The sequence below is a fragment of the Aptenodytes patagonicus genome, chromosome 1 (assembly GCF_965638725.1).
Source record: "Aptenodytes patagonicus chromosome 1, bAptPat1.pri.cur, whole genome shotgun sequence".
In the NCBI taxonomy this organism is placed as follows: Eukaryota; Metazoa; Chordata; class Aves; order Sphenisciformes; family Spheniscidae; genus Aptenodytes; species Aptenodytes patagonicus.
This window is the reverse complement of record NC_134949.1, coordinates 188,819,083-188,846,808: the sequence shown is the minus strand read 5'-3', so window position 1 is coordinate 188,846,808 and position 27,726 is coordinate 188,819,083. Positions and strand designations below refer to the sequence as shown.

The following is a 27,726-nucleotide window of genomic DNA, read 5'->3' as shown; positions in this document are numbered from 1 at the left end:
TATCCCGAAACCAGGCTCTTGTAGAACTGCGTGGTGAGACATTCTCTAATTTCTAGGATTTCTGACTCTTGTTCACAGCTTTACAAGTGATTATTTTATGTTCTTCTGTTGGGAACTGAGATTATAAAAGAAAGTTGATTCTAGTTTTTAGTTTTGCTTACATAGTTTAGATAAAGCATTTGGTGAGTGAAATATATTATGTTTGGGAAAGAGCAAGCATAGAGGCTGAGGTTTTTGATGGTTGTATTATTGGAGACAGGTAATGTGGCTGTAAAGGTGTTATTAAGCATTGTGTTTGGTTCAAGCACAAAGTTTTTTCTTAATTTTTCTGTTGTGAAATGCTGGTGAAAGATGTGCTGCCAGTCTCATAATATAGTTTTAAACCTTTTTGTGTTTTAAAACAGTAAAATTGCATTCCCAGCAGTAGGAATTTTATAGAAGAAAATAGACTTGCAAAAAGCATACATCACGCTAAGTATCACACTGTGGGAGGTACTACTATGAACACCTCACTAATGCAAGTGTTAAAATGTCTTGAAATGCATGTTCTCTGTGTAAGAACTTGATAAAAGAGTATGCTGAAAACTTGCTTTTGATAATTTTTGGTACAGAGTAATTTCAGGGAGGCTGGAAGGGAAAAAAAAAAAAACCAATATATGTGCCAGTAATTAAAAACAGAAGGGAGGTGTGTGGGTCTGGGGAGGTGTGAGAGAGAATGATGGACTGTCAGGCTAACCAAATAATAGATTAATACTTCTGTTTGCATGTCAAATGTATTAAAGAAGAATTCTGGAACTATCACTGGTTACCCAAGCTTTTGTATAAAAATAGTCCTTGTCTTTTGGAAATGGATGAGAAGCTGGGTTAGTAAAGGTGACTAAAAAATCATGACATAAATACAGACTTTGAAGCACTTGAAGTATTGCAGGGAGTGCTGGGGTGCCCTCTGCCTTTGGTGACCCCTAGGAGAAACCTCCTTACCACCAAGTCCCATCTCGGGACCTACTGATCCCAGGTATAAGGCAGCTCTCTTCTTTCTTGTATTGTTGTAGGAGACAGGAAAAATGCTGCGAGCTAGGGAGAGCAGTTACGTCCAGACCCTTCACCTCTCTGGTCTTGGTAGGAGGGGAAGGGACTGGCTCTGCAGCAAGATCAGAGAGGCTGGGTGGGGAGCGGCAAAGAGCAGCACAGTGGGTGCTTGCATTTGGCCTCACTGTCAGATGCCGGACTAATATTGCTTATACAATGAAATAGTTTTTGTAGTGTTTGGTATCGCATATGTTTAGGGCCGTAATGCTCCTAAACTATACTAAATGCTCCTAAGTATTGGGGCCAATTCTGTTTAATATCTTTATCGATGATCTGGATGAGGGGATCGAGTGCACCCTCAGTAAGTTTGCAGACGACACCAAGTTGGGCGGGAGTGTTGATCTGCTCGAGGGTAGGAAGGCTCTGCAGAGGGACCTGGACAGGCTGGATCGATGGGCCCAGGCCAACTGGATGAGGTTCAACAAGGCCAAGTGCTGGGTCCTGCACTTGGGTCACAGCAACCCCATGCAGCGCTCCAGGCTTGGGGAAGAGTGGCTGGAAAGCTGCCTGTCGGAAAAGGACCTGGGGGTGCTGGTTGACAGCTGGCTGAACATGAGCCGGCGGCATGCCCAGGCGGCCAAGAAGGCCAATGGCATCCTGGCCTGTATCAGAACTAGTGTGGCCAGCAGGAGTAGGGAAGTGATCGTGCCCCTGTACTCGGCAATGGTGAGGCCGCACCTCGAATACTGTGTTCAGTTTTGGGCCCCTCACTACAAGAAGGACGTTGAGGTGCTGGAGCGTGTCCAGAGAAGGGCAACGAGGCTGGTGAGGGGTCTGGAGAACAAGTCTTATGAGGAGCGGCTGAGGGAACTGGGGTTATTTAGCCTGGAGAAGAGGAGGCTGAGGGGAGACCTTATTGCTCTCTACAACTCCCTGAAAGGAGGTTGTAGCGAGGTGGGTGTCGGTCTCTTCTCCCAAGTAACTAGCGATAGGACGAGAGGAAATGGCCTCAAGTTGCGCCAGGGGAGGTTTAGATTGGACGTGAGGAAAAATTTCTTTACCGAAAGGGTTGTCAAGCATTGGAACAGGCTGCCCAGGGAAGTGGTTGAGTCCCCATCCCTGGAGGTATTTAAAAGACGTGTAGATGTGGTGCTTAGGGACATGGTTTAGTGGTGGATATGGCAGTGTTAGGTTAACGGTTGGACTCGATGATCTTAGAGGTCTTTTCCAACCTAAACGATATTGTGATTCTATGATTTTAAATTATTGGTCTTTATTCCATTCCTACTGAAAGTTTCAGGTAGAAGTAATCTAGGAAGAAGCTAATGCATTGGTTTTGTTTAAAGCACTGCACTTTTTTCTTTTTTTTTTTCTTTCTTTTTTTTTTCCTTGGCTCTGAACATTTGCTATGCTTTCCTTAGGTCATGATTTCACTGACAAAATAGATTTTACTTTGCTTCCCCACATTTAGAAAAAGAAAGTGTGGGGGGCAGGAATGATGACATTCTGCTTTTACTATGTAGTGTAAAAAAAAAAAAAACACCACCCTTTTTGTGTTTTGTTCTAAAAATACATTGCCTTTCTTGACTTTCAATAAAAATACCAGCTAAGTGTCATGGACATCTGAGAGAGGTTTAAGCCTCAAATTTTGTCAGCTAAATGTGTGAGAGCTTGAGCTTGGGAATGCATATTTTATTAATTCCTTTCTGGGGTTTCAGCTTGACCTGGGTTGGAGACTGCACTTAAGGAAGTGGTGTATTCCCAGGAGTGAAAAGTTAGGTAGCTGGGATGCAAGTTTAACTGCCAGGGCAACTGAGGTGCTGTAGTGGCTGTGCAGCAGTTTTAGGAATGTCAGTAATATTTTAAAGATCGGCTTAAGTACCTTGGTGTGTGTTTATCTAAATGCTTATGTAGTTGCAACCAGGATTTAGTAATTCTGTGTGCTTTCTGGATGGTGCAAATAGGTTTTTGCTAGCATAATTCCACTTAAAACTTAGTGAGTTTTTAATAGTGATATAATACCGTACATTCTGTTATTTTAGCTTTTTGGTTTTGCATCGTTAAGGAGTGAAATAGGGAAACAGTTTAGATTAAGTTCGTGTAAGGCAATTATAAAATTGGTTTGACCGTACTAGAAAGAATGGCTACAGATGGTTCACTGTCAAAATCTGAGGCTGCAGGAAGGCATTATCTAGGTCAAGTTTTATTTGATACTGTCATTAAACACCTGGATGATGGAGCATGAAGTACTAAGCTTGAACAGAAGATAAAGCTCCTTAGGACTGCGAAGCCGTTCAGGGTCAGAGTTCAAACTGATGTTATCAAATTGGAGAAGTGATAGGAGAACAAAAATACACATGGATAGCAATAATCATTGGTATAAGTACAAGATACAGAGGAAGATATACCAGATGCACAAGATGTAGGAAGTAAGTCTTTAAGTGCGATTGCAATAAGGAAGGGCATGGTCTCTTCTCCATAGGTGTGCAGAGAACAAGAGGCAACAGAAGGCAGTGCAGTGAGGGTAGATGTTGGGAAAAATTTTACTTTTCTGGGTGTTAGAAAATTAATAATAAAATTGCCAAGAATGCCACTGAATCTACATTTGTCATTCCTTACAGACGTTTGCCTTGTGGATAAAGGAATAGTTGGCCCTAATTCTGGCAGGGCTTTTCAGTCTTTCTAAAAATCTTCTCTATTTTTTTTCACCCTTAAGTTCCATTTTATTTTGTCTGGTAGTTTGTATAATACTACATTATTATTTAAATAAAAAGCTCAGAAGTTTGAAGGGAAGAACACTGTCAGTTGCCTTCCCAGTATTGTTATACAGGTTGTAGGGTATGAAGAAACCTTCCTTAAAATCTGATTTTCATATTTAGCATAATAATATTTTAAAATGTGGTTGTTTTTTTTTTTTTAAAGAGCTCTAATGATAGCCCTTCAATACAATTTGTACCATCGCAGTGTAATTCCTTTATACAACTGAAATTCAGCAGAACATTTTGAAACCCTATTAAGAGAACTCCCAAGTTTTTAAAATAGCTAATACAGGACATACAGTTCTTCTGTTATGGAACAATACTGGCACCCAGTGGTGGTCTCGTACTAGTGCGTTCTTTGAAGTTGCACTTTGCTTTGTTAAAATTGTTCTCTCTTCTTTTGCAGTGTTACCAAGTATGAGAAATTCAAAAGCTCTCTGCAAATTTATTTTTCATTTAAAACCTTATCTTTTGTATGGCATGATTGTATTAATCTGCTTTCTTAGCGAAGTTATGGAAGGAACATTCTGATTTCTGCATACACACATTGAAAATAGCTATATAAAATTTACTATAAAACTTCAACGTTGTTTCATGTGGCTGGCACTGAATTACAAGAAGTACTGTTAACGCAGTTTGTGTTTTCTGCTAATATCACAGTGATTCTCTGAAGAGTGTGAATCTGAAATAGTAAATTTTATAGAGCATCTTTATTAATATTAATTTCCCTTATTTACTTCTTTCCTGAAAGAAAGCTTCTCCTTAATAAAATGTTAGTTGTAGATGATAGGAGAAAATTACAGAGGACTTCTAGAAAAGCGTAATACGGGATAGAAAAAGGAGGGAAGATTGAAGATTTGTGTTTGCACGTGAACTGTTAATTACAAATAGAGAAAACATGCTTTTCAAGAAAGCTGCTTGTGAAAAATAAATATTATTAGGAAAGTTGTTCACCTGGTAGATGTAATTCTAGAATAAAGCTCTTATTTTAAACCTTTTAAAGTGTGTGTGTGTATACGTGCATGTTTGTCTGCAGATCAAGTGTTTGATCCAGCACTATGGAGCAGAGAAGCAAAAGCGCATCTTCCTTTGATACCACCGATTTCTTCAGTGTTTCAGACATAGGTGGTAATAGTGTAGCAGTACAAAAATCTGTCTATTTAGGCCATGTCAGCTGTAATCAGTTCTTGATGAAGTAATGCGAAAGATAAAATGAGATAAGTTAGAGGCACAGGTGAGATTGGTACTACATAGTTATAGCCCTTAGCAATGGGAAATACTGAAAAGGAGAAGGTGCGCACCTGTAATGTGCAAAAATGGGTTATTAAATTGATATCATACTTGATATGAAGGAGCAGTGGGAAAACAGCTCTGCCTGTCACTGATTTAATATGTTTTTCTGTGTATTACAAAGGAAGAATTACTGAAATCTGTTTTTCATAGAAGCTTATTGAGAACATTTTGACAGAAAAACTGCAGATTTGGATTTATATGTGAATGGTTCACATAGAAAATGCTGATTCATTACTAATGGCTTTGGTTTAATGTTTCATTTGAAGGGAAGGTAAGAATCTAGGTACTTTCTAGGAGATGTTCTTATGACAAAAGCTGTTGCTAAGAGGATTGTACTGCTGCATGTCTCAGATGAGCGGAGCTGGGGAGGGGGGAGGAATAGGTGAGATATCCCTCAGGTTTCAGCAAGCATAATGTGGAATAATTTCAGTAGAAGCATTTATTTTCCTCTCCTGGTCTCCTCTCTCAAGAGAATGCTCCACAAAGAACCATCTCAACCATTTGCGGCAGCTTTGTGCTTATTTGGTTGTAAACTGATTTTATTTCTTTTTTTTTTTAATTTGTATTAATGTTCCAAGGCCACAAAATCCCTATGCGACTCATGCAGCATTACTTGGTATAAATCCTTTGAAATCAATTGAATTGTCTGCATTACTTCAATTTACAACTTTTGAGATTGTTTTAAAACGTGCAAGAAAGAAGTCTAGTGAGTCCTTTTTTTCTTGGAAACCAAAGGTGCTTGCAATGTACGTTATTCTAGTCAGCAATCCTCATAGAGGAAAGTTTAGTGTGGTTTTGTGTGTGTGTTGGGGCTTTTGTGTTGTGGTTTTAAACTTTTTTTTTCTTCCTTGAACATATAAACATCTCTTTAGGATGCTTAAGATTTTGGTGGATAAAGCCAAAAATTAAGCTGTGAGTTGGAACATAGTTGCCTCCTTTACATCTTTCAGGCTCATCTTCCAGGGTAGTAGTATCTGCATTGTATGTTAAGGAAATAATTTGTCTTGTTGTGTCTTTGTCAGTGTAAGATGTCAGTGGTCAGCTACTGGCTAGCTTTTGACTTCTTGGAGAGCTTTGAGGAGCTTGGCTGCTTCTCACTCTGTTTCTCACCCATTTATTTTACCATTTCTTTATTACCTTAAGCAAAAGTGCCTAATTCTGAAATGTTTGTTTACGGGAAGGACAAAGGGAAGTTTGTTGATTGTGGCAGCAGCATTTCTGTGCCAGGTTATTCCCCATGCCCCCTTGCCTTTTAAAGAAAAGGTGGGGACAGCTTGGGGTGGAGGTATGGAGAGGAAGAATTGGCGAAGACCCTGCTTGTACAGCACTGCCAGGTGTGTACTCCCCCCCCTCTTGGGGACTGGGAGCTGGTGAGCTGCTTCCAGCAGTATGGTCTGGTTCACAGGTGGTTTAGGATCGCTTCCTACCCCTTGGCAATAGGGAATGTGTTGGATTAATGTAACAGGATCACACTGTAGATCACCTTTCGTTGCCTAAAGCTGTGATAGGTTGTGATACTTTGCAAAATGGGCAGAACGGGTAACGTAGATGTTGTGAGGCGCTCGAATGAATATAATAGAGACACAGAGCTGCAGGGCTATTCTCTCTGATTCCTGAGGAGGTTTTTGCTGTCTTTGGTTTGTGCAGGTTCAGATTTTTTTTTTTCCTTCATCTAATACAGAGAACAAAAAGATTGAGTGGCCTTATGCTGTAAAGGTCCTACCTTCAGCATATCACGTGCCCTTATTAAGAGCAGATAGAAAAGGGGACTCTGTTTCCTTGAGAGCCTAGACAAAGAATTTCAGACTTGATAATCCGTATGTTGTGGGGGGAAGGATTATGCCAGATCAAGAGTTGATTTTGCCTGTTGTAACTCCCTTTTCATACTTAAGAGAGAGATAGATGTATGTTTTTTTCAGTATAAATACATGTATTTTAAAACAAAAATTTCCTAAAAATACTGATTCCCCCGCCCCTCAAATAATTTGTGGGCCTGTAGCAGGAAATATTCAAAACTAAAACAGGTAGTTCTTATAGTAGACTGTACAGACAATGAGGAGAAAATAAAATAATTTATTTTAAATAAGAACTTTCTGTAAGGTTGTGAAGAAAATCTAAACATGTATTTGGAGTATTCGTTGCTGTCTAAAGTAGTCTGTATAAGAGAGTTACTAGGGCAAAATGGAGGAGTCTGACTTGATACACACCAGTTCCAAGTTTCTATTAAAGAAGGAGAAATCTGTGCTTTGGCTAATTCTGGTGTACAGTGTTTCCTGGTTGCGGTTCCCTGGCCAATTCCTGACCATTTCTGATGAAATCTGCGGTTCTATGTCCTGTTGCACAGAAGCAGCACCTGACGTGTTACTGGAAAACTCTGCTAATTTTGGTTTTTTTCCTCTGTTGAAGTTCTTCAGCATAGTTTTGCTATGCTGAAGTTATAGTTCAACGTAGTTGTTGATTTGATCTTTTTTCATGAAAGTAATTTTGATCCTGATCTTATGCATTTAAATAATTTATGCTTTCATGTAATAAATATCTATAAAAACCAAACCAACCAACCCCAAACTATAAAATATCCCACCCACTTTGATGTTCAGAGATTTTGGGTTTTTGAGGACTATTTTAATAACCATGTTAAGCAATCTTTTGCTGAAAAGCTTTAGTGTTTGCTTAAATCAAACTAACAGATGTCCCCAATGGCATTTCATGATTGGCGCCTCTGTTATGTTGGCAGAGATTTCAGTCAGGTGGGCAATGTTTCTGCTAAGTGCTGTTGCTTAAATCAGCACAAGTCAAAAATGAATAGTCTTTTCCGGTGGGTTTCTCTTTATCCTTCTGTCTCAAAAAACCTCCAAATTAATGAGTCAAACTAAACTGAGAATTTACATATAAATTTATATATTAAAAAGTTATAAACTGAAAATTTTGACTAAAGCAGAGTGGGATTTTGACAGTTGTGATTCAGTCTTCACTTTGAAGTGAGAAAGTAAAACATTACTCAGCAGTGAATTTTTTTGATAGCAGAATTAATCTTGTCCTATATAGGGAAAATTTAATTCTAGGTCAGATTCTTGTTTATTCATTCTCTAAAAACATTTTTTTCTTGCTGGAAAATGGTAGTGCTTATATCTAAATACTAGGCTAAGTAACTCCGTGAGAGAACTGCAGTCCTGCTAGCTTCAGGAGAATTGAAGAATGACTTCATTTATGTTAGGAGCTGAAGAGGAGGAATCTTTCCACGAGTTGCCCAACAGTCTAAAACGGCTTATGGATTTTGTACTCCTCCTAACCCTTCGTGCTGAACTTATGTTCAATTTTACGCTGAAGATGACAGAAAGTAAACTTGTGGAGTTTGATATTGCTCTTTCTAGGAAGTCTGTTGGTATAATTAAACCACAGTTGAAGCCTCAAGAGTATGATGGAGCCTGTTCGATGTATCTGTTCTAGTTTCCTCTGGCACAAAGCGGGAATGCTGTTCTACTTTACCTTCTGACTCCAGCTAAGGAGATCTGCTAATTCACAGTAGTTACCTGAATCTTCACAGCTCATAGTACTCGAGCTCAGAGTCGCTCAGCTGGGAAATCCTGCATTCCCATGCAAGCCACCAAATCTTGTCACCTTATTCTTCTCAAGCGTCTGCCTTTTATATAAGAAATAGGATTGTTCTTATGTTTTTATATATGCATTTTTTTCCCCATTCAGTGCATCTGGGATTGGAGTTGTTTTGGTTTTGGTGGGGGTTTTTTTTTTGGTGATGGTGGTCTGGTCCCTCAGGATTTGCTAGATGTCAGTGTCCAACTTGAACAGTTAGATCCCATCAAGTGTCTGGGTTAGAGCACAACTGGGATTACTAATTAGTCTGGGAATCCTGGCAGGGCTAGAGAGGGTGATGTTAATGTTACCTGGGCTAAAATCAAAAAGGCCTGTTAAGTGTACTTTCCTTCAAATGTTTTGCCTTGTTTATACGTTACACTGTGGATGTTATTTTCTTTAAAAAGAAGTATTTCTTGAATGTCATCATTTAACTCGAATCGTCAACCAAGCACCACATAGCCGCTTGCTCACCCTCTCCTCCGCCTCCCTCCTGGTGGGATGGGGGAGAGAATCAGAAGAGCAAAAGTGAGAAAACTCATGGGTTGAGATAAGAACAGTTTAATAATTAATTAATTAATTAATAAATAATAAATTTGTAATGAAAAGGAAAACAACGACAGAGAGAGAGGAACAAAACCCAGGAAAAACAAGTGACGCAACACTTGCCACCCGCAGTCTGATGCCCAGACAGTTCCTGAGCAGCGGTCACCGCCCCCTGGCCAAGTCCCCCCCAGTTTATATACTGAGCATGACGTCATATGGTATGGAATATCCCTTTTGGCCAGTTTGGGTCATCTGTCCTGGCTGTGCCCCCTCCCAGCTTCTCGCTGGCAGGGCTTGAGAAGCTGAAAAGTCCTTGACTAGTGTAAGCACTACTTAACATACTGATGCTTTAGTTATTGCTGTCAACATTATTCTCGTGCTAAATCCAAAACGCAGCACTATACCAGCTACTAGGAAGAAAATTAAATCTATCCCAGCCAAAACCAGGACAGTATCCACCCCTTATTCTATACCAGCTACGTAATGCCCAGGTCCCATACTTTCCAATACATTCTAATTAATCATCACCGCTTTTCGTGTCTTTTGATATATACACACAGATGTCATTCCCTTAGTCTGTGGGCCATCCCTCTAAAATGTCCATTGGGTTCATTTAGTCCATGACTTTGGGCTCCATCTGTCATAACAGTCCTTCAGGGCAGGAGAGATGGTGTGTGGTGTTGGATTGTTGCATGCTGAAGCCAGTTCTGCTTCCATCACCACTGCGCTTGTCTGATTCTATCATCATTGCACTTTGCTCGGTTTCATCAAAGTTCATTATTTATTAATCTAGGTGATTCTTACTGTAACACCGTTGATATGGCTTATAGCCACCATAGAAGTGATGGTATACAGTATTATGAAGCACTTAACGTCATACAATTCAAATCATTGGCTATTCTCACCCAAAATCAAATCCCCGTGAGGTACACATCGGACTTCCCTATCTTCCCGCATCACCCACCAAGCACACCCAGGTCCTTGAGCAAAAGCAATCCCATGGATGGGTTTGCTTTCCCCGAGGCAGGAATAACCCAGACTGTCTTCCCCAACATATTTTTTATGTGCACTACAGGGACTTCATTCCCATCTACAGTACGTAAAAATTCTGACGTAAAAAATCTGCCTGCTCAATTGGCAGATCCCCGAGTGTTGACCAACCAGGTGGCTTTTGCTAAATGTGTGTCCCAATGTTTGAATGTCCCAGCACCCATTGCTGTCAGTGCAGTCTTTAACAGTCCCTTGTACCGTTCGATTTTCCCAGAGGCTGGTGCATGATAGGGGATGTGGTACACCCGCTCAATGCCGTGCTCTTTGGCTCAGGTGTCTATGAGGTTGTTTCGGAAATGAGTCCCGTTGTCTGACTCAATTCTTTCTGGGGTGCCATGTCGCCATAGGACTTGCTTTTCAAGGCCCAGGATAGTGTTCCGGGCAGTGGCATGGGGCACGGGATATGTTTCCAGCCATCCGGTGGTTGCCTCCACCATTGTAAGCACGTGGCGCTTGCCTTGGCGGGTTTGTGGGAGTGTGATATAATCGATCTGCCAGGCCTCCCCATATTTCTATTTCAGCCATCGTCCTCCATACCAGAGGGGCTTTAACCACTTGGCTTGCTTGATCGCAGCGCGTGTTTCACATTCATGGATAACCTGCGCAATAGTGTCCATGGTCAAGTCCACCCCTCGATCACGAGCCCATCTATAGGTTGCATCTCTTCCTTGGTGACCTGAGGTGTCATGGGCCCACCCAGCTAGAAATAATTCACCCTGATGTTGCCAGTCCAGATCCACCTGAGACACTTCAATCTTAGCAGCCTGATCCACCTGCTGCTTGTTTTGATGTTCTTCAGTGGCCCGACTCTTGGGTACGTGAGCATCTACGTGACGGACTTTTACAACCAGGTTCTCCACCCGGGCAGCAATATCTTGCCACAATGCGGCAGCCCAGATGGGTTTGCCTCTGCGCTGCCAGTTGCTCTGCTTCCATTGCTGCAACCACCCCCACAGGGCATTTGCCACCATCCATGAGTCAGTATAGAGATAGAACACTGGCCACTTTTCTCGGTCAGCAATGTCTAAAGCCAGCTGGATGGCCTTTACTTCTGCAAATTGGCTTGATTCACCTTCTCCTTCAGCCGTTTCTACAACTTGTCGCATAGGACTCCATACAGCAGCTTTCCACCTCCGATGCTTTCCCACAAGACGACAGGACCCATCAGTGAACAGGGCATATTGCTTCTCATTTTCTGGTAGTTCATTATACACTGGGGCCTTCTCAGCACGTGTCACCTCCTCCTCTGGCGATATTCCAAAATCTTTGCCTTCTGGCGAGTCCATGATCACTTCCAGGATTCCTGGGCGACTGGGGTTTCCTATTTGAGCCCGTTGTGTGATCAGTGCGACCCACTTACTCCATGTAGCATCAGTTGCATGATGTGTACAGGGGATCCTCCCTCCCTCTGAACATCCAGCCTAGCACCGGCAGTCGAGGTGCCAGGAGGAGCTGTGCTTCAGTGTCGATCACTTCTGAAGCAGCTTGAACCCCTTCATATGCTGCCAATATCTCTTTTCATTTGGAGTCTAGCGGGCCTCGGATCCTCTGTATCCCCGACTCCAAAACCCTAGGGGTCGACCTCGAGTCTCCCCAGATGCTTTCTGCCAGAGGTTCCAGGTAGGGCCATTCTCCCCGGCTGTGGTGTGGAGCACATTTTTTACATCTTGTCCTGCCCAGACTGGCCCCCAGGGCTACTGCATGAACTATCTCCTCTTTAATTTGTTCAAAGGCTTGTCGTTGCTGAGGGCCCCATTTGAAATCGTTCTTCTTCCGTGTCACTTGATAGAGAGGGCTTATGATCAGACTGTAATTTGGAATATGCATTCTCCAAAAACCCATGATGCCTAAGAAAGCTTGTGTTTCCTTTTTGCTAGTTGGTGGAGACATGGCTGTTATTTTGTTGATCACATTCACTGGGATCTGACGACGTCCATCTTGCCATTTTATTCCTAAAAAGTGGATCTCCTGTGCAGGTCCCTTGACTTTACTTTGTTTTATGGCAAAACCGGCCTTCAGCAGGATTTGGACTATTTCCTTCCCTTTCTCAAAAACTTCTCCTGCTGTGTTGCCCCACACGATGATGTCATCAATGTATTGCAGGTGTTCTGGAGCTCCACCCTGCTCCAGTGCAGTCTGGATCAGTCCATGGCAAATGGTGGGGCAGTGTTTCCACCCCTGGGGCAGTCGGTTCCAGGTGTACTGGATGCCCCTCCAAGTGAAAGCAAACTGTGGCCTGCACTCTGCTGCCAAAGGGATTGAGAAAAACGCATTAGCGATATCAACTGTGGCATACCACTTGGCTGCCTTTGACTCCAGTTCGTACTGAAGTTCTAGCGTGTCTGGCATGACAGTACTCAGCGGTGGCGTGACTTGGTTCAGGCCACGATAGTCTACTGTAAGTCTCCACTCTCCATTAGACTTCCGCACTGGCCATATGGGACTGTTAAAGGGTGAGCGAGTCTTGCTGATCACTCCTTGGCTCTCCAGTCGACGAATCAGCTCATGGATGGGAATCGGGGAGTCTCGGTTGGTGTGATATTGCTGCCGGTGCACTGTTGTGGTGGCAATCGGCACCTGTTGTTCTTTGACCTTCAGGAACCCCACAATAGAAGGGTCCTTTGAGAGACCAGGCAAGGTGGACAGCTGTTTAATTTCCTCCATTTCCAAGGCAGCTATACCAAAAGCCCACCGGTACCCTTTTGGGTCCTTGAAATACCCTCTCCTGAGGTAGTCGATGCCAAGGATGCACGGAGCCTCTGGGCCAGTCACAATGGGGTGCTTCTGCCACTCATTCCCAGTTAGGCTCACTTCAGCCTCCAATACAGTTAGCTGTTGGGATCCCCCCGTCACCCCAGAAATACAGATGGGTTCTGCCCCTCTATAGCTTGATGGCATTAGGGTACACTGTGCACCGGTGTCCACTAGAGCCTTATACTCCTGTGGGTCCGATGTGCCAGGCCACCGAATCCACACAGTCCAGTAAACCCGGTTGTCCCTTTCCTCCCCCTGGCTGGAGGCAGGGCCCCTCTAGTCCTGGTCATAGTATCTGTTACTCACTTCTCGTAAATGTGAATCCAAAGTCCCTTTATTAAGATTGGAAGTAAAATCAGCCCTTCTACTCTGTCTGTGGAACTGGCCACTGGAAACTGGAGCAGCAATTTTCCTGGAAGAACCCTCTTTTGTGATTGTTTTTCCTTGCAACTCACATACCCGTGCCTCTAGGGCTGAGGTAGGTTTCCCATCCCACTTCCTCATGTCCTCTCCGTGGTCACGCAGGTAAAACCCCGGGGTGGCCTGTGGTGTGTATCCACTGTATCCTCTCCCTTGAGCAGAGGGATGCTTACTCCTAATAGCCGAGATACTGGTCCATACAGGTGGGGAGTAGGACCTATCCTCTTTGAGTTGCTGGACGTTCCAGGACAGTTTCTCCACAGCCAAGATGAGGGAGGAAGAGAGACTTTTATTCATATTGCCGGAGCTGGCCAGCCAATTAATCCACCATTTGTTCCTCTCCATCTCTCCAGGTCATTACTGCCAATGAGTTGGCATATGACAATGGTGCGCTCCTTATAAACTTCTGCCACATGGGTCGTGTGCACCTGACTTAATCTGGATCTTTGGATAGCTGTTCATTGTTCAGGTCACCATAAATCACCTCCAGCATGGCTAATTCCCTCAGGTAGTGGATACCTCTTTCCATGGTGGTCCGTTTGCCTGGACGATATCTAACATCTTCCTTGAAGAGATACCTTTCCTTCACATGTGACAAGAGTCGCCTCCAGAGGCTGAGGACTCGTGTCCCTTTTCCAATTGCTTTGTCAATGCCTCCTTCCCTGGAAAGCGATCCCAGCTGTTTGTCTTCCCTCTAATTCCAGGCTGCTGGCTCCATTATCCCAGCATCGGAGCAGCCAGGTGACAATGTGCTTGCCTGGATGATGGCTGAAATCTTTTTGCATATCTTGCAGCTCACTCAAGGGTAGGGATTGGGTGGTTACCATCTCGTTTATGAGTTCTTCCTCTTCCTCCTTCTCTCCTCGTGATGGCCCTGCTTTTTCATCATCCCTTACTAAATGAGCTGACTTTCGCTTCCAACATTTCTTCTTGTGTATAGGGGCAACTGATACTGGCACAGGTTGGTTCTGTGGTTTAGCCGCAATGCCTGTCACTTTGTTTTCCTTCTCCCTGAGGGTGCTGCATAATACTGAGCAGTGTTTGGTAGATACTAGCCAAGGCCCAGCGTGATACCAGCCAGCCAATACCAGTGTGATAGGTTGTGCCTCTTTAGAATAATCATGGCATTTTTTTTGTTTTCCAAGCATTCTGTCACTTCATCAGGATCGTGTAGTTGTTTGGGAGTGAAGCTCCAGACCATTGGAGGTGAGAACTTCTTTAAGTCCCTGCCCATATTCTCCTACATGCTGTGCTACCCATGACCAGCCGGCCTCGGGGCAGATCTCTGGGTGATTTTTTTTTAAATAATTGTTTAACCCTAAACGAGACATGAAGCACATTCAGGAGAATGATAGGAGCATGCTGGCTTGAACATCCCAATGATACGCAAAATCCTTGAAAGCTGGTGTGACTAGCCTCAAGGAGAAAGGGAAGGTGAAAATACAGGGGAAGGCATCCCCTCCTGTCTTTCCCATAGATTAGTTCTCTGAGGAGAAAAGGTAAAGGGTGTAATTATTACTAATTTCCGAGAGATGGCGCCCGTGGTACGGAGTTGACAGCAATACCAAATACAAATACCAAATCAGTGTTTTTACCAGTAATGTTATTGTATCATAAGCCGATGTTACACAGTACAGCACAATGATAATCCTGACCCACCTCCCAGAAGTGAAAAACAGTACCGCAGGGAATACATACTGCAAGTGAGGGTTTATATAATACAACGATCCGAACAAATAAAACAACATTGTCACCAGTGACTATTAAACTAATATAATGAATGCTTATAAAAAACTTATTTTAACACGTTCCGATTAGATCTGTTATCTCAACCCTTCGTGCCCTACTTTGGGTGCCAAAAAGGACTGTCCTGGTTTAATTCCAATTGGCAACCAAGCACCACACAGCTGCTCGCCCACCTGGTGGGATGGGGGAGGGAATTGGAAGAGCAAAAGTAAGCAAACTCGTGGGTTGAGATAAGAACAGTTTAATAATTGAAATAAAGTAATAATAATATATAATAATAAATTGTAATGAAAACAATAAGAGAGAGAGAGGAACAAAACCCAAGAAAAACAAGTGACACAACTGCTCACCACCCACCGACTGACACCCAGCCAGTCCCCAAGCAGCGATTACTGCCCCCCAGCCAAGTCCCCCCAGTTTATATACTGAGCATGACGTCATATGGTATGGAATATCCCTTTGGCCAGTTTGGGTCATCTGTCCTGGCTGTGCCCCCTCCTAGCTTCTTGTGTACCTCCTTGCTTGCAGAGTATTGGAAGCTGAAAAGTCCTTTATTTAGTATAAACACTGCTTAGCGACAACTAAAACATTGGTGTGTTATCACATTATTCTCATCCTAAATCCAAAACACAGCACTGTACCAGCTACTAGGATGAAAATTAACTCTATCCCAGCCGAAACCAGGATATTTAAGCACTCAGGAATGTTTATTTTTAATATTTCTTAATGTATATTAAGCTTTCTTTCTTAAATCATGCTTTTATTCTTTGGGGAATGGTGATTTCTTGGTAGGTAGTTATTTTGATGTTATTTGGGCAAGTGCTGTGTTTCAGACTGAGTAGCAAATATCAGTTATTGAATGATTGCTGTGATCTATTTAAATAAAACGAAGAGTTGTGCAGAGAAGGCAGATTGCCAGCTACATAAAAATGAAAACTGGGGCTTCAAATAAGAAATGTTAGGCAAAATAAATAACAAATGTCACAATTTCTGACCACTCAAGTTAAAATTATATATATTTTTTTTTAAAGTGTTCTTGGAAGTTAGAATAGGTCAGCCCTAATGAATTGATTAGCTGAATCCATTTAAAACTTACTTAGTTTTCAGATGACCAAATTTATTGTATGCTCACAGAATTTTTGCAGAAAGATACTGATCCTGGACCACCGCCATGAGGGTCACAAATGCTGTTTCCAAATGTGATTGTGGGGGAGATTTTCTATTCCTATTTAAACTTTTTCACCATATTTGACTATTGTTACACTGTAATGTGTGTCCATTTTTATCAGTTTCTTTGTAGCCCAGGCAAGCAGGAATACATTTTATAGGATGGCAGTGTTATGTGCCCCAGCCCTTGAGGGCTTAACCATACAGTCTTGGTCTTTAGAAACAGATGTTGTTGTCGTGTGTGGGATGGGATTTTTTTTTTATTTGTTTTGTTTTCTTTTTTCCTTGCCAAGTGCATGAGTGAAAGTATGCCACTTTTATCAAGTAAAGCCCAAATGGTTGATACTGAAATCAGGTTCCTATAATTTGGGGGGGTGGATATGAGGAGCGTAGTGTTACTCTGTTTGACATAATCGGGATGATGGCTGTTGTTACTTTGTAAGTAGAGCTGCTTTTTTTTTTTTGTTTTTGCTTCTGGTTTTGGGTTGGATTTTTTTGTTTTTGAAATTACGGAAGAAGAAATCTCTTACTCAGTCTGATCTCAGTGTAAGGAAACTGATTACATCAAGTCATTTTTGAATCTATGCTTCACCAGCACAAAAGATACAAACTGAAGACAGTAATTGTATATCCAGAAAAAGTGTTTGCCTAATAGATACATCATGTGATATTCTAATACATTTTTTTTTTCCTTTAACAGGTATCTTTCAGATGAAGGAATTGAAGCTTGCATAAGTTCCACTGAAAAAGTTAATACAAATGACATTATCCTAGTTGCCCTTAATGTAAGTTATGATTGTGAAAACTTTTTTCTGACAAATCATGCTAAAAATGATATATCTAATGGCTCAAGTGTAGGTTTGTGTGGCTAATTAAGTGTACCGTTGTCTGTGTGATTTACATAAAGGACAGAGTACCTATCTCTCTCCTTGCGTGTATGAGTTGTGAATTTTATTTGGAAATAATAACTATTTCAAACTGTGAAACCTGGAGGAGAAAAATGAATATAATTTGCAGTAGGAAAGTATTTTTATCTTTATGATATGTAAATCTATAAAGTCAAAGTACAAGCAGAAATAAAATCAGAAGTGCTGGGTATGAAATTGTAGTACAAAGTATTAGTTTGTTGGGATGAATAAAACACCCTTACTTAGTTTGACTTCTGGACATGATACTCCTTAAAGTATATTCAAACTAATGGTGAATTTTACTGTGACCTGTACATATTTATGTAACTACAAACATTTTTTTGATAGAAAAGATTTTTGTAGAAAACTGGATTAGTAATTGTTATTCCTGCCAACAAATAAAACAAAAATATACAAGATAGAGAAACAACTTGGAAGCAATAAACCTTAATACTTTTAAGGACTCAAGAAAAGTGTGCATGTGAATTCCTTTTCTTCAGAATTCTAGTATATACTTTGTGGGTAAACATTAGTAAGTTTGCTCCCTTTTAGTAACAATGAAAAGAGGGCAACTACTTAATCCATGTATTTGTTACTTATTTTTAATTTATCAAAATCATGAGGATGAGTTTTGAGAATTTTACATTTTCTGTGTTTAAAACTTCTCAGTCATCCATACTCGGAAGTTTTAAAGCTTGTATGCACTGTATATGGATTTATGTAAACTTTGTCCTTTGTAATAACTATACGTAGTTCCACGGGGAAAAACAATGTAGTAGAGCGCTTAAGAGAAAAGTATTCTTTCTTAATGAAATTGTGAATGAGAACTGTTAGGGATTATTTTGTCCATCTTCGAGATTCAACCACTGTTGGTTTCAGATGATACTCTGAAAATAGTATCCCCTTTGCTTCTTTCATTATTCTTTGAAGCATGCATTCGATCACTCATATGTATACATGCACCGATTCATGTAATGAATTTGAAAAGAAGTAAAGCAAAATTATAATGCAGAAATGCAAAGAATGTAATACAAAACATGCAGAGGGTAAGCATTTGTTTCTGGACTGTAGTAGCATGCCTATATATATCCGAGAATGCATTACTGCTTTATAAAAAACCAAATAGAATACTTCCAAGTTGCTAGGTATTACCCTGCATGTAATTATATGCTGGAACAAGTACTAACATAATAATTTGTGCATGTATGTGTTGTATTTCTGGTTTGTTTGATAAGTAATAAAAATAAAATAAACCAGAAATGTTACGCAAGTACTCCGAAGCCAGTTTTAATTGCTTACCAATATTTTTGTTATTAAGTCAGTTGTTTTGATGCCCAGAAGATTAAGTTGGCTGTTGGATAAGTAGGGAATAGCAGTGTGGCTTGAATGACAGGATAACATTGAATTTAGGTTCCACTTCCTACAAATTCTTTCCTTGACTGCTAGAGAGATGTTTCAGGCAGAAGAAACCAAGGAGTCAACTGACCTTTTTTTGTGTGTGTGTGAATTGCTTAAATAAGTATGAAATAGACATAAATGTACCTTCAGTCCTTCAAATGTTTTTATTTTGTATAAGATCTTGCAAAGAGTTTGTAAAAGTTTTGTCCCCTTCCTGCTGCTGTAATTGCAAAGCACCTTGCTGGAGACGTCAATTATATGGATATGGAACACGCGGGAACAGTTTATAGGAGCCTGTGTGTTATTCAGAGATAAATAACTGACAGATGATAGATCAGTTCCCTCAGGTGGGCTCAGACTGAAAACCTAATGTGCTTTCTTATCACTATCTATGGCTATCATGTGCAACAGAAAGTGGGTTGAGCACTTACCTACTCTATAGATACTCAGAGTAAATACACTAAAAGAGCATCCCTACAATTAGTTTTCTATTTGTAGGGTACCAATGTTTCTTGCTGAAAAACAGAATAAACCGCTTGTTTACCATGTTTTAGATACTAAAATATAGTGCTGCTCAGTTCTAGATCAGGATGCCAGAACAATAGTCCACTGGCATATATTAGTGGCAAATTAGTGTACAAGTTCTAGTAGTAATTACATTTAGCCCTTCTTCTTTTGGAAGTGTTTATGATTGTAATAAATAAGGAGGGTTTTCAGCTTCAGTACAGTAATCTGCGCCAGCATGTTCTGTTTAAAACAACAGGCTTATTTCAAGCAATAGAGTTTAGAAAACACAGGTGTTTTAGGCTGCACTGCTGTGCTTTATTTTTTTTCGTAACACATGTAACTGCACTAAAACCTAATGTGTAAAGTTTAATTAGTTTTTATTCCATTTCCTGTTTTCACATGCTGCACCTTTTAGCCATTCAGTGCATCCTTTTGTCACACATCACCCCGATTGATATGCTTGTCCAAACAGTGTTAGGTGAGGAAGGTGCTTTTGTGGAGATTTGTTCCTTTGATCATATGAATTCTTTAGTTTAATGTTGTCAGTGGCCATGTCGCACAGTTTGCTGAATAATGTCATGCAGCTGTCTACCTCGCTTCCAAAAAGTAAGTAATCAGACATGTAAGTTAAAAAGCATTTAATGGAAATACGATGTAAGCTTTTACTCCAGGTATAATTGCAAAAATCATCCCAACCTTTTATGAAGGATTTGTGCATGTAAATGCACATAACAAATGAGTTATGTCTAATAGTTAAACATCACTTAGTCATTTCGTTTCACCTATTAAAAGCATTTTAATCATCTTTGAAAATGTGCTTAAAACAGTATCATTTAAAAAGCAAAAGGATTTCTTTTGTAAATTCTTAGTTGTTGAATTTTTTTCATCATATGCAGTTAGAGGGTTTTTTTTTATAGTCTATAAATAGTTAACATTATGGAAGAAATACCCTTCTTTTTCCTATTTTATGATGATAATTTTTTTTGAAACAGGGTATTTTAAGTTAATATTCTTTTGTCTTCTGTATAAATTTCAGACAGATTTAAGAACGATTGGCAAGAAATTCCTCCCCAGTGACATCAATGGTGGAAAGGTGGAAAAGGTAGAAAATATTTTTACTTCACTTTTTCTGTGTTCTGTGATTTCTGTGTGATGACAGCGTTCTATGGGGCATTAGTCTGGTTTTGTTATTATTTCACATACAAAAGAAACCAATATTTGAGTATGTTGTAGGATAAATATATGAACATACTCGTTTGCCCACTAGCCTTCATAAAGAGAGGACTCTTTCTTTTTTATTTCTCAACTTTGAGATGCTTAAATAAATGTGAACAATCCTAGCAACTTAATTTATACTCAAAAGTCATTTAACCTGTTTGATCTTGATGTGGTATCAGAAGTTCTTTTTTTTCCCCTCCTTTATTCTTGCGAGGGCAACAAAGCAGGTTAGGAATAAAGCAAAGCAGCTGTATGATTATGATACATAGCGATACATCTTGATGCTGTATTACTTGACTTACTGATACACATGATTATAGCTATACACTTTATATAATTTTCCTATGACTCTGTATCCTATAGGTTGTGTGGATAAACCATGTTAGGTGGTATAACACTTTATATACTGCGGAATAATATTATACTCGAAACTTGGATGTGCTAGATTTTTAACATAAGTTGTATGTTTAGATAAAAATTATCTAAATATCTAAATAATCTAGTTTGGCCCCTTCAGTACACTCTTCCTGTTTTCTTCCTTACATGCAGTCAAGAGAGTGGATAAATGAAAGAATTTTATTTTAAACCCAGTAGTAGTTCTCCATTCAAATCGTTATCCCTAACTTCCAAATGCTGACAGTCTATATCACTGAGAAAACGTTTCATTATTGTTGAAATTCAAATAGTGATAAATCAAGGTGGGTTTGTTTTAAGAAAGCAGGATTGATGAGAGAGGCTGTTAAGAGCTGTTCGGATTTGTTTTTTCTGGTGATGCTATTGTCTAAATGGAGTCGTGACTGTTGTAAACACTGGCTTCTACAAGAACAGCAGCAGGGAACATTATTGTCAGATATGAAAAGCCCACCTGAGAGATAGTGTATTGCAGGATCATAGCTTTTAGCCAGGCAGCAGTCTGTGCATGCAACATATTACCTATTAAACTAACTTTCTTTAAAAGTTTTATTAACTTTATTTCTTATTATGTGGAGCTATGTTTTTTGCAGGTATTACTTAAAAAAAAAAAAAATCTGATTGTTTACCTGTTTAGATTTCTGGGTGATATGCTGTTCAAGATACTTCAGTGCTTAAATAATTTTTTACCACCTAAAAGAATTTTATTTAGCTGCTTATATCTATGATTTTAATATTTTTCTTCCTCTTCAGTATCCTGTTTTTGAAATAGGGAAAACAAGCAAAATAAATGCTTTTTATGGCATCTGTTTTTGTGGTGTTAATTTCTCAGTTGCTTAATTGGAGTATTACTGAATTTTTCATTTCGGATCATGTAATATTCGCAAGGTCCATATGTATTTGGTTAAATGTAATTTGCCAGAGTATTAAGGTTGTATGTGTGGTAATGCTTGCCTTATTTAGTTTTGCTGTTGAAACATGATTTCAGTTCTAAGTGACTTTAATTGTACTGGTCTTTCAGAGTTTTGTTGCATTATGGTAGGATTTCTTTAGAGGTGGTTCTTCAGTTTTCATTCATCACTTGAGAATGTACCTAGTAACTTGTCCATTTCCTTTAGAGAGAATGTTTTCTAAATTTCTGTTGTCATTACGTAGTTCAAGTAGTCAATTAAAGGTAAAAGTGTCATTAATTTCCTCAAAGCTTTGATGGATGTTATATATGAGAATCTACTTACGTGCTTTAAAATGTTTGCTTCTAGTTTAGCTGCTCAAGTCACCACTTGGGTTTTTCATGTTTCTCAGCTCAAACTAGAGAAGGTGCAATTGTGCCATTTGTTTCCACAAAATACAAAGCCTCAGCACAAAAACGAGGGATGTGTGCTTGAAAACTGTGGTAGTTAGTGCTTTGAAATACCTGTGAGATAACAGCTACCCTTTCATGGGAAAAACCTTCTGCACCTGTACACACACAAATACATCTATATTTTGTAAAACTGAACATCTCAGAAAATGAAAAGGTGGAAAAGGTGAAAAAAATCTAGTTTAATTTTCTAGGATCCCTATTACACTGAGGGGAGAGCAGCAAGTTTATGTTCTGCTTTGTTACTGTGTGTCCTTTTGAGGGTTCTCATTTTTGTTACTGGCAGTACAAAACACTATATATATGTAGGATTCTGAATTAAAAAAAAGAACTGTTACTGAAGGGGCCTTGATAAGTTTCTGCGTGGGATTGTCTTACAGTTGATGGAGATGGAGGACTGCGTAATAGGATTGAATCCTGCAGGAATCCAGTCCAATCCAAACCTTCTTTTCGAAAGTTTGTTTGATTCAAGGTATTTATTTCTCAGATTGTCAGATAGTTGAGAGACATCAGTGCCTACAGACTCCTTCCATTTTTAATGGTTAAAGAGTGAAAATGCCAGAGGAAAAGGGTATTTTTTCTCTTGGGTAATGACTCCTGACAACAGCAGCAGGAATTTTGAGAAGCTGGAGGAAACAGGCAGGACAGAAGAAAACTATAGCCCCTAATGGTCTTTGTTAAAGACAAATGTTTGTTTAACAAATGGTGTTTGTTAAGTCCTAGGGACTTACATACTTCTATCAATATTGTTAAGAAGCCAGGACTTTTTACATGTGAGCTTCTAGTAGAATTTAGTTTGGTCTTACTTTAATCAACTGTCTTTTATTTGGATCATAGATCTTAGAAAATTATTGTAAAAAAAAAAACCCAAACAAACAAACAAACAAAACAAAACAAACACCTGCAGAGAGTTTGCTGAAGGATGATAATCCTCCAGATTTTAAAAAGAAGTAATGATTGCACAGAAAAAGTCTGTGTTTGAGAACGACTCCTATTTATAGTTTTTAGCCCAGACTATTAGATAGTGTACTGAATCTTTGCCTTCTTAACTGTAGTGTTTCCTTTTTTTTGAGTAATGCAAAGCAAATCTGACTACTTAATAAGTGCTGCTATTTAGCTTGCAATGTATAGGAATATTTTATGTTACAGAACTATGTGTTTATAAAAGAGAGTATTTGCTTTATGTAAGTAAAGGGTATGGTTGGGACAGGAGTGACTTCTTAATATAATTTCTCAGTAGGAAGGTAGTCATTTGTGGTTCAGAAATGCTTCAGGAAACAATAGAAATTATACGCTACTATTGTTCCTCTCATCCAAGAGTAGGATCAGTATTATTTATCTGTATATTGAGAACATACGATGTATTTCCATCTTGCATAAAAAATAACTTTATTTTGTAGTATTAGTGTAATAGGCAAATATTTGTGTAAAAGCTGGCATAGAGTCCTAGTGTGAAACAACATGGGTATTTGACCATTATAGGTGGTTATCAACTTGAGTCATTAACACACAGAAATGTTTTATTCACTCATTTATATCTGTGTTTTGTATGGATTTAAAAAAATCAATATTACCAGCATTAACCACAAGATGGCCACATTTGCATAGGATTTGAAAAAGCTGAACCCTCCCATTTCTGTCTAGATGACTATATACCATAAATACACGTTAAGTATTTTTAATGCAATAAAAATGCAAAAACGACTATAAAGTTATAATGTATAATTTAGTGATGTTACGTTTAAGGCATAACTGGTTTTCTTTTGAGTATTTATGTTTCATTACAATGGAAACTTTCATTCCAGAAGAAGCATTCAGAAAGGATTTAATTTCTGAGCTCAGAGAGATGCTTTCTGAGTACTGACAGATTGATGGTATGCACTTAAAACATAAGTTGCCAGTGATCCTAATTCCTGTTTAAGGTTACTCATATGCTTCCCAATTTCTGTCTCATTACTATAATGCAACTAACTGTGCTTTGTTGTCTTTTAGTGTCTCTTTCATTATGGGTTTTGGTTTCCTACAGGCTGCTGCTTTTTTTTTTTTGGGGGGTGTGTGTGTGTGTGTGTGGTTTGTATTTTTTTTTTTTTTAAAGGGATGATCAGATTTGCTGTTCCAGTTACAACTGATGTGCATTTAAAAAAAACCCAGAACCTCCAGTCTTGAGGTGGTCGTCTTTACCTTCCAGTGAGAGATTGCTACATCAGATCTCCTGGTGTAACTGTGTTTGAAACTGCATGTGTCAAAAATTATCCTACGTATTTTTAGTTATTTGTTTTTTTCCAATTGAGATGATTTTGACAAGATTATGCATGCAGTAATGCTGACAGATTGAACTGAGTCACAGTCTTTTTAGAAATAGCTGGCGGCCTTAGGTAAGCTGTGGGCCTTGAACTCTTCACCTTGATCAGCGTTTTGATTGTGTTCTTAGCTCCTAATGCCTATTTCAGGAGCTCTTAAAAAGGCATGTTTACTTCCATATTTTTGAGAAAAAGTATATAGCGTTAGATATAATAAGCTAAATCTTTGTGAGAAGCTGACGTTTTTGGTTTCAGACCAGTTTGAGTGTGTCAAAGCAATGCCTCTAGGAAGACAGTGCAATAACAGTCTTGAAAAGAGTAGAATATAGTCTAGTAAAGAGTAGAATATAGTGTAGTTGCTATATTGCAAAACTTGTTGAAAAGTATTAGCCAGCTATTGGGCATTGTTTGAAATTTTGTCTCTAACTTAGGGATCTGAAGAAATTGATTTATCAGAACATTATTTTCTACCTTGATCACGTTGGCAAGTATGCTTCTAGGTATTTTGTCACCCTAGCTCGATCTGGAGCATCTCCTCTCATTCTAAGGAGGGCAGCAGTGGTTTAATCCCTGTTTGTGATCAGTAATATCTTAATTGGCAGACTTTGAGGCAGGTGTAAGCACTGTTTGAAGAGCACTGATACAAAATAGTTTTACTGACTTTCAGGATTTGCTGGAAAGGCTATTGATTTGTTGTTGATAGAGGTGGTATTTTCAACTTGATCAGTTAGTCCCTTCCAGTCAGTGTGTGTAGTTAGTATTTCAGATTTTTTTTTTCTGAACGTGATGTGAGGTAAGTACTCAGATTTGTTTCTTCACATTGAAGAAGCCTATAAGCTAACTACACGAGCGAATGATGTTTTAATTAATTTAAACTATGTCCAGAAAGACCTGAGTATGTTCTATCATATGATAGTGTGGATATTTGTTTACTTTGTTTTTTGTTTGGTTTTTATTTGTTTTTTTCTTTCCAAGAGTCATGTGTGTTCTTGAATTAGCACTGATACGTTTTGTGGTTAAAGAGGAAGGAGTGGGATGTGGTATATCTCAATGACTTTTTATTACATTTCCATTTCCAGTCATTCCTCTTATGTCTCTTTCTGCTGTTTCAAATTTCAGATTCTGACTTACCCAGTAGTTTAATGTAAAACCTACAGTATGAATATTATAATGTCATTATATAGTATAAGATATTATTGTTACATTTTTCACCTTGAAAAAGTAGGCAGAGCATTAATTATGGGATTAATGATGGATAAAACTAATCTTCATTCCTCAACTCATTTAGGCTATGTTCTGTACTCTTAACTTATTTGCATCCTTTAGACTCTAATCACTGAAAGCTGTTTATACTACTACTGTGGCACATAAAATACAATTTTTTTTATTTTTCTATTTGTTTCTCTTCTTTTAGGTTTTTTTTTTTTTTTTTTTTAATTAAAGTAATTTGAACCGCTTTTCATAGCATTCCAGCCTTAATGTGTGTGCGGTTGCTTGTCCAGTTTGTAAATGCTTCTGGAGAGAGCAAGCTACAACTGTACTATTTGGAACTTAAGAATGAAGGCATTACCTAAATAATAATATGGGATTGTATACAAGAAAACAGTCACAGGATCACAGAGTGGTTGAGGTTGGAAGGGACCTGATGAGGTCATCTGGTCCAACGCCCCTGCTCAATCAGGGCCATCTAGAGCCAGGTGCCCAGGACCATGTCCAGATGGCTTTTCAGTGTCTTCTAAGATGGAGACTCTACAGCCTCCCTGGGCAGCCTGTTCTGGTGCTCGATCAACCTCACAGTAAAAAAGTGTTTTCTGATGTTCAGATGGAGCCTCCCATGTTTCACTTTGCGCGCCCATTGTCATTCTCCAGGCTGAACGGTCCCAGTTCTCTCAGCCTTTCCTCATAGGAGAGATGTTCCAGTCCCTTAATCACCTCTGTGGCCCTTTGTGTCCAACGTTTGTGTCTATCCTGTAATAAGTTTGGTCTTTTCCACGAGATCCATGGAAAGAATAGACTTGATGGGGCATTGAGTAACACTACAGTGGCCTATCAGTCAGTGTTTTAAGAGTTCTAGACTTCACTACTGTCTCCATTATGGGCTGTTTGTTAGGGTTTCTGTATCTGTTTAATTTATTACTTTTTCACCCTCTCATCTGTTTTGTATGCTGAATAGCCATTAACCTTTAAAAACATTATAAAATGTACAAAACTTTACGAAGTCGTTAATTTACAAAACACGTATCCTTTCATTCCAGATATTATTACAGTTTTGTCAAATCGCAATCCCTTTTTTTAAAGGGTAGAGGTTGTAGAAGTGTTGAAAGAAAGAACTTGCTTTAATCACAAGCCAAACATTGTCCATTTTTAAAAATAATTAAATTGATCTAGCTGATGTCTTGAAATGTTTTCTCTTTCTTCCCCTTACTGGGGCCGGGAAGGGGGGGGAACCCTAGGTGATGTAGAAATTGTCTGATATATTCAACATTACTGTATGAAGTGTTCAAAGTGTTAGTAAGGGAACTGAAAGCTGTGTTTCTATAATGGAAAGTGACTCGCAACCTTAATAGTTGGGATATAACCAGCCATACTATTTAGGTTACTTGGTAATTTACTAGAAATTTTTGTTGAATAAACAAAAATTGTCTCACCTTTTTGTATATGACATTCAGCACCTGAGTGCTGAAGAGGTTTTAGATTGGCTGACTCTGATTAAATGTGTAAGTGTATCTGTTGACCAAAACTGATTTGATTTTTGTTTATTTATTATAATATTTTTTTTCCCATCTTGGTTCTCACAATGACACTTTAAAACAGTCTACACAAGGAGTACTGGCGTAAGTCTTCTGGATTCACCTGGAATCCAGTGATGATTGTCCTTGTTCTGCAGGAACACTGACTTTCTTTTCTCCTGTCACTATGTGCTCGTTTTATGTGATGAGAGGGGAAATGAGCTGAACTGGGACTGGGAGATGTGGATGCTCGAAGGTCCTGATTAAGTCCATAAAAATAATTGTGATGTTAATGTGGTATATATGTAAGAACACTACACACTTCCGTTCCTCTTTTGCACCTGTTTTCTGAAGTGACATGTAATTTTCTTTGTTAAAGAAGCAGACACTATTGTCCAAGCTCAGCAAATGTACAGCTCTGCTTTATTGTAGTGTGTGCTTGACACTGTAGACACAAAACCCTGAACATACTGGCATGTATATTCATCATTAGCCTAGACTACATTTCTTTGCACTCCAGATTTTTTTAAGGGATCTACC

General features: G+C 39.3%; 1 protein-coding gene across 2 annotated transcripts in view; it reads left to right on the top strand.

Annotated features, from left to right (window-relative positions):
- The window catches only part of TDRD3 (tudor domain containing 3), a 121,038-nt gene that overhangs the window by 33,470 nt on the left and 59,842 nt on the right, over window positions 1–27,726 (top strand). Inside the window, exons 2-3 of one of the 2 annotated variants that reach the window (XM_076363119.1) lie at window positions 17,056–17,140; window positions 20,205–20,270. In XM_076363119.1, the coding sequence (XP_076219234.1) occupies window positions 17,056–17,140; window positions 20,205–20,270 (151 nt within the window). Of the gene's footprint in view, window positions 1–17,055; window positions 17,141–20,204; window positions 20,271–22,316; window positions 22,324–27,726 lie in introns of those variants that run through there. The other variant, XM_076363127.1, reaches the window with a different exon arrangement.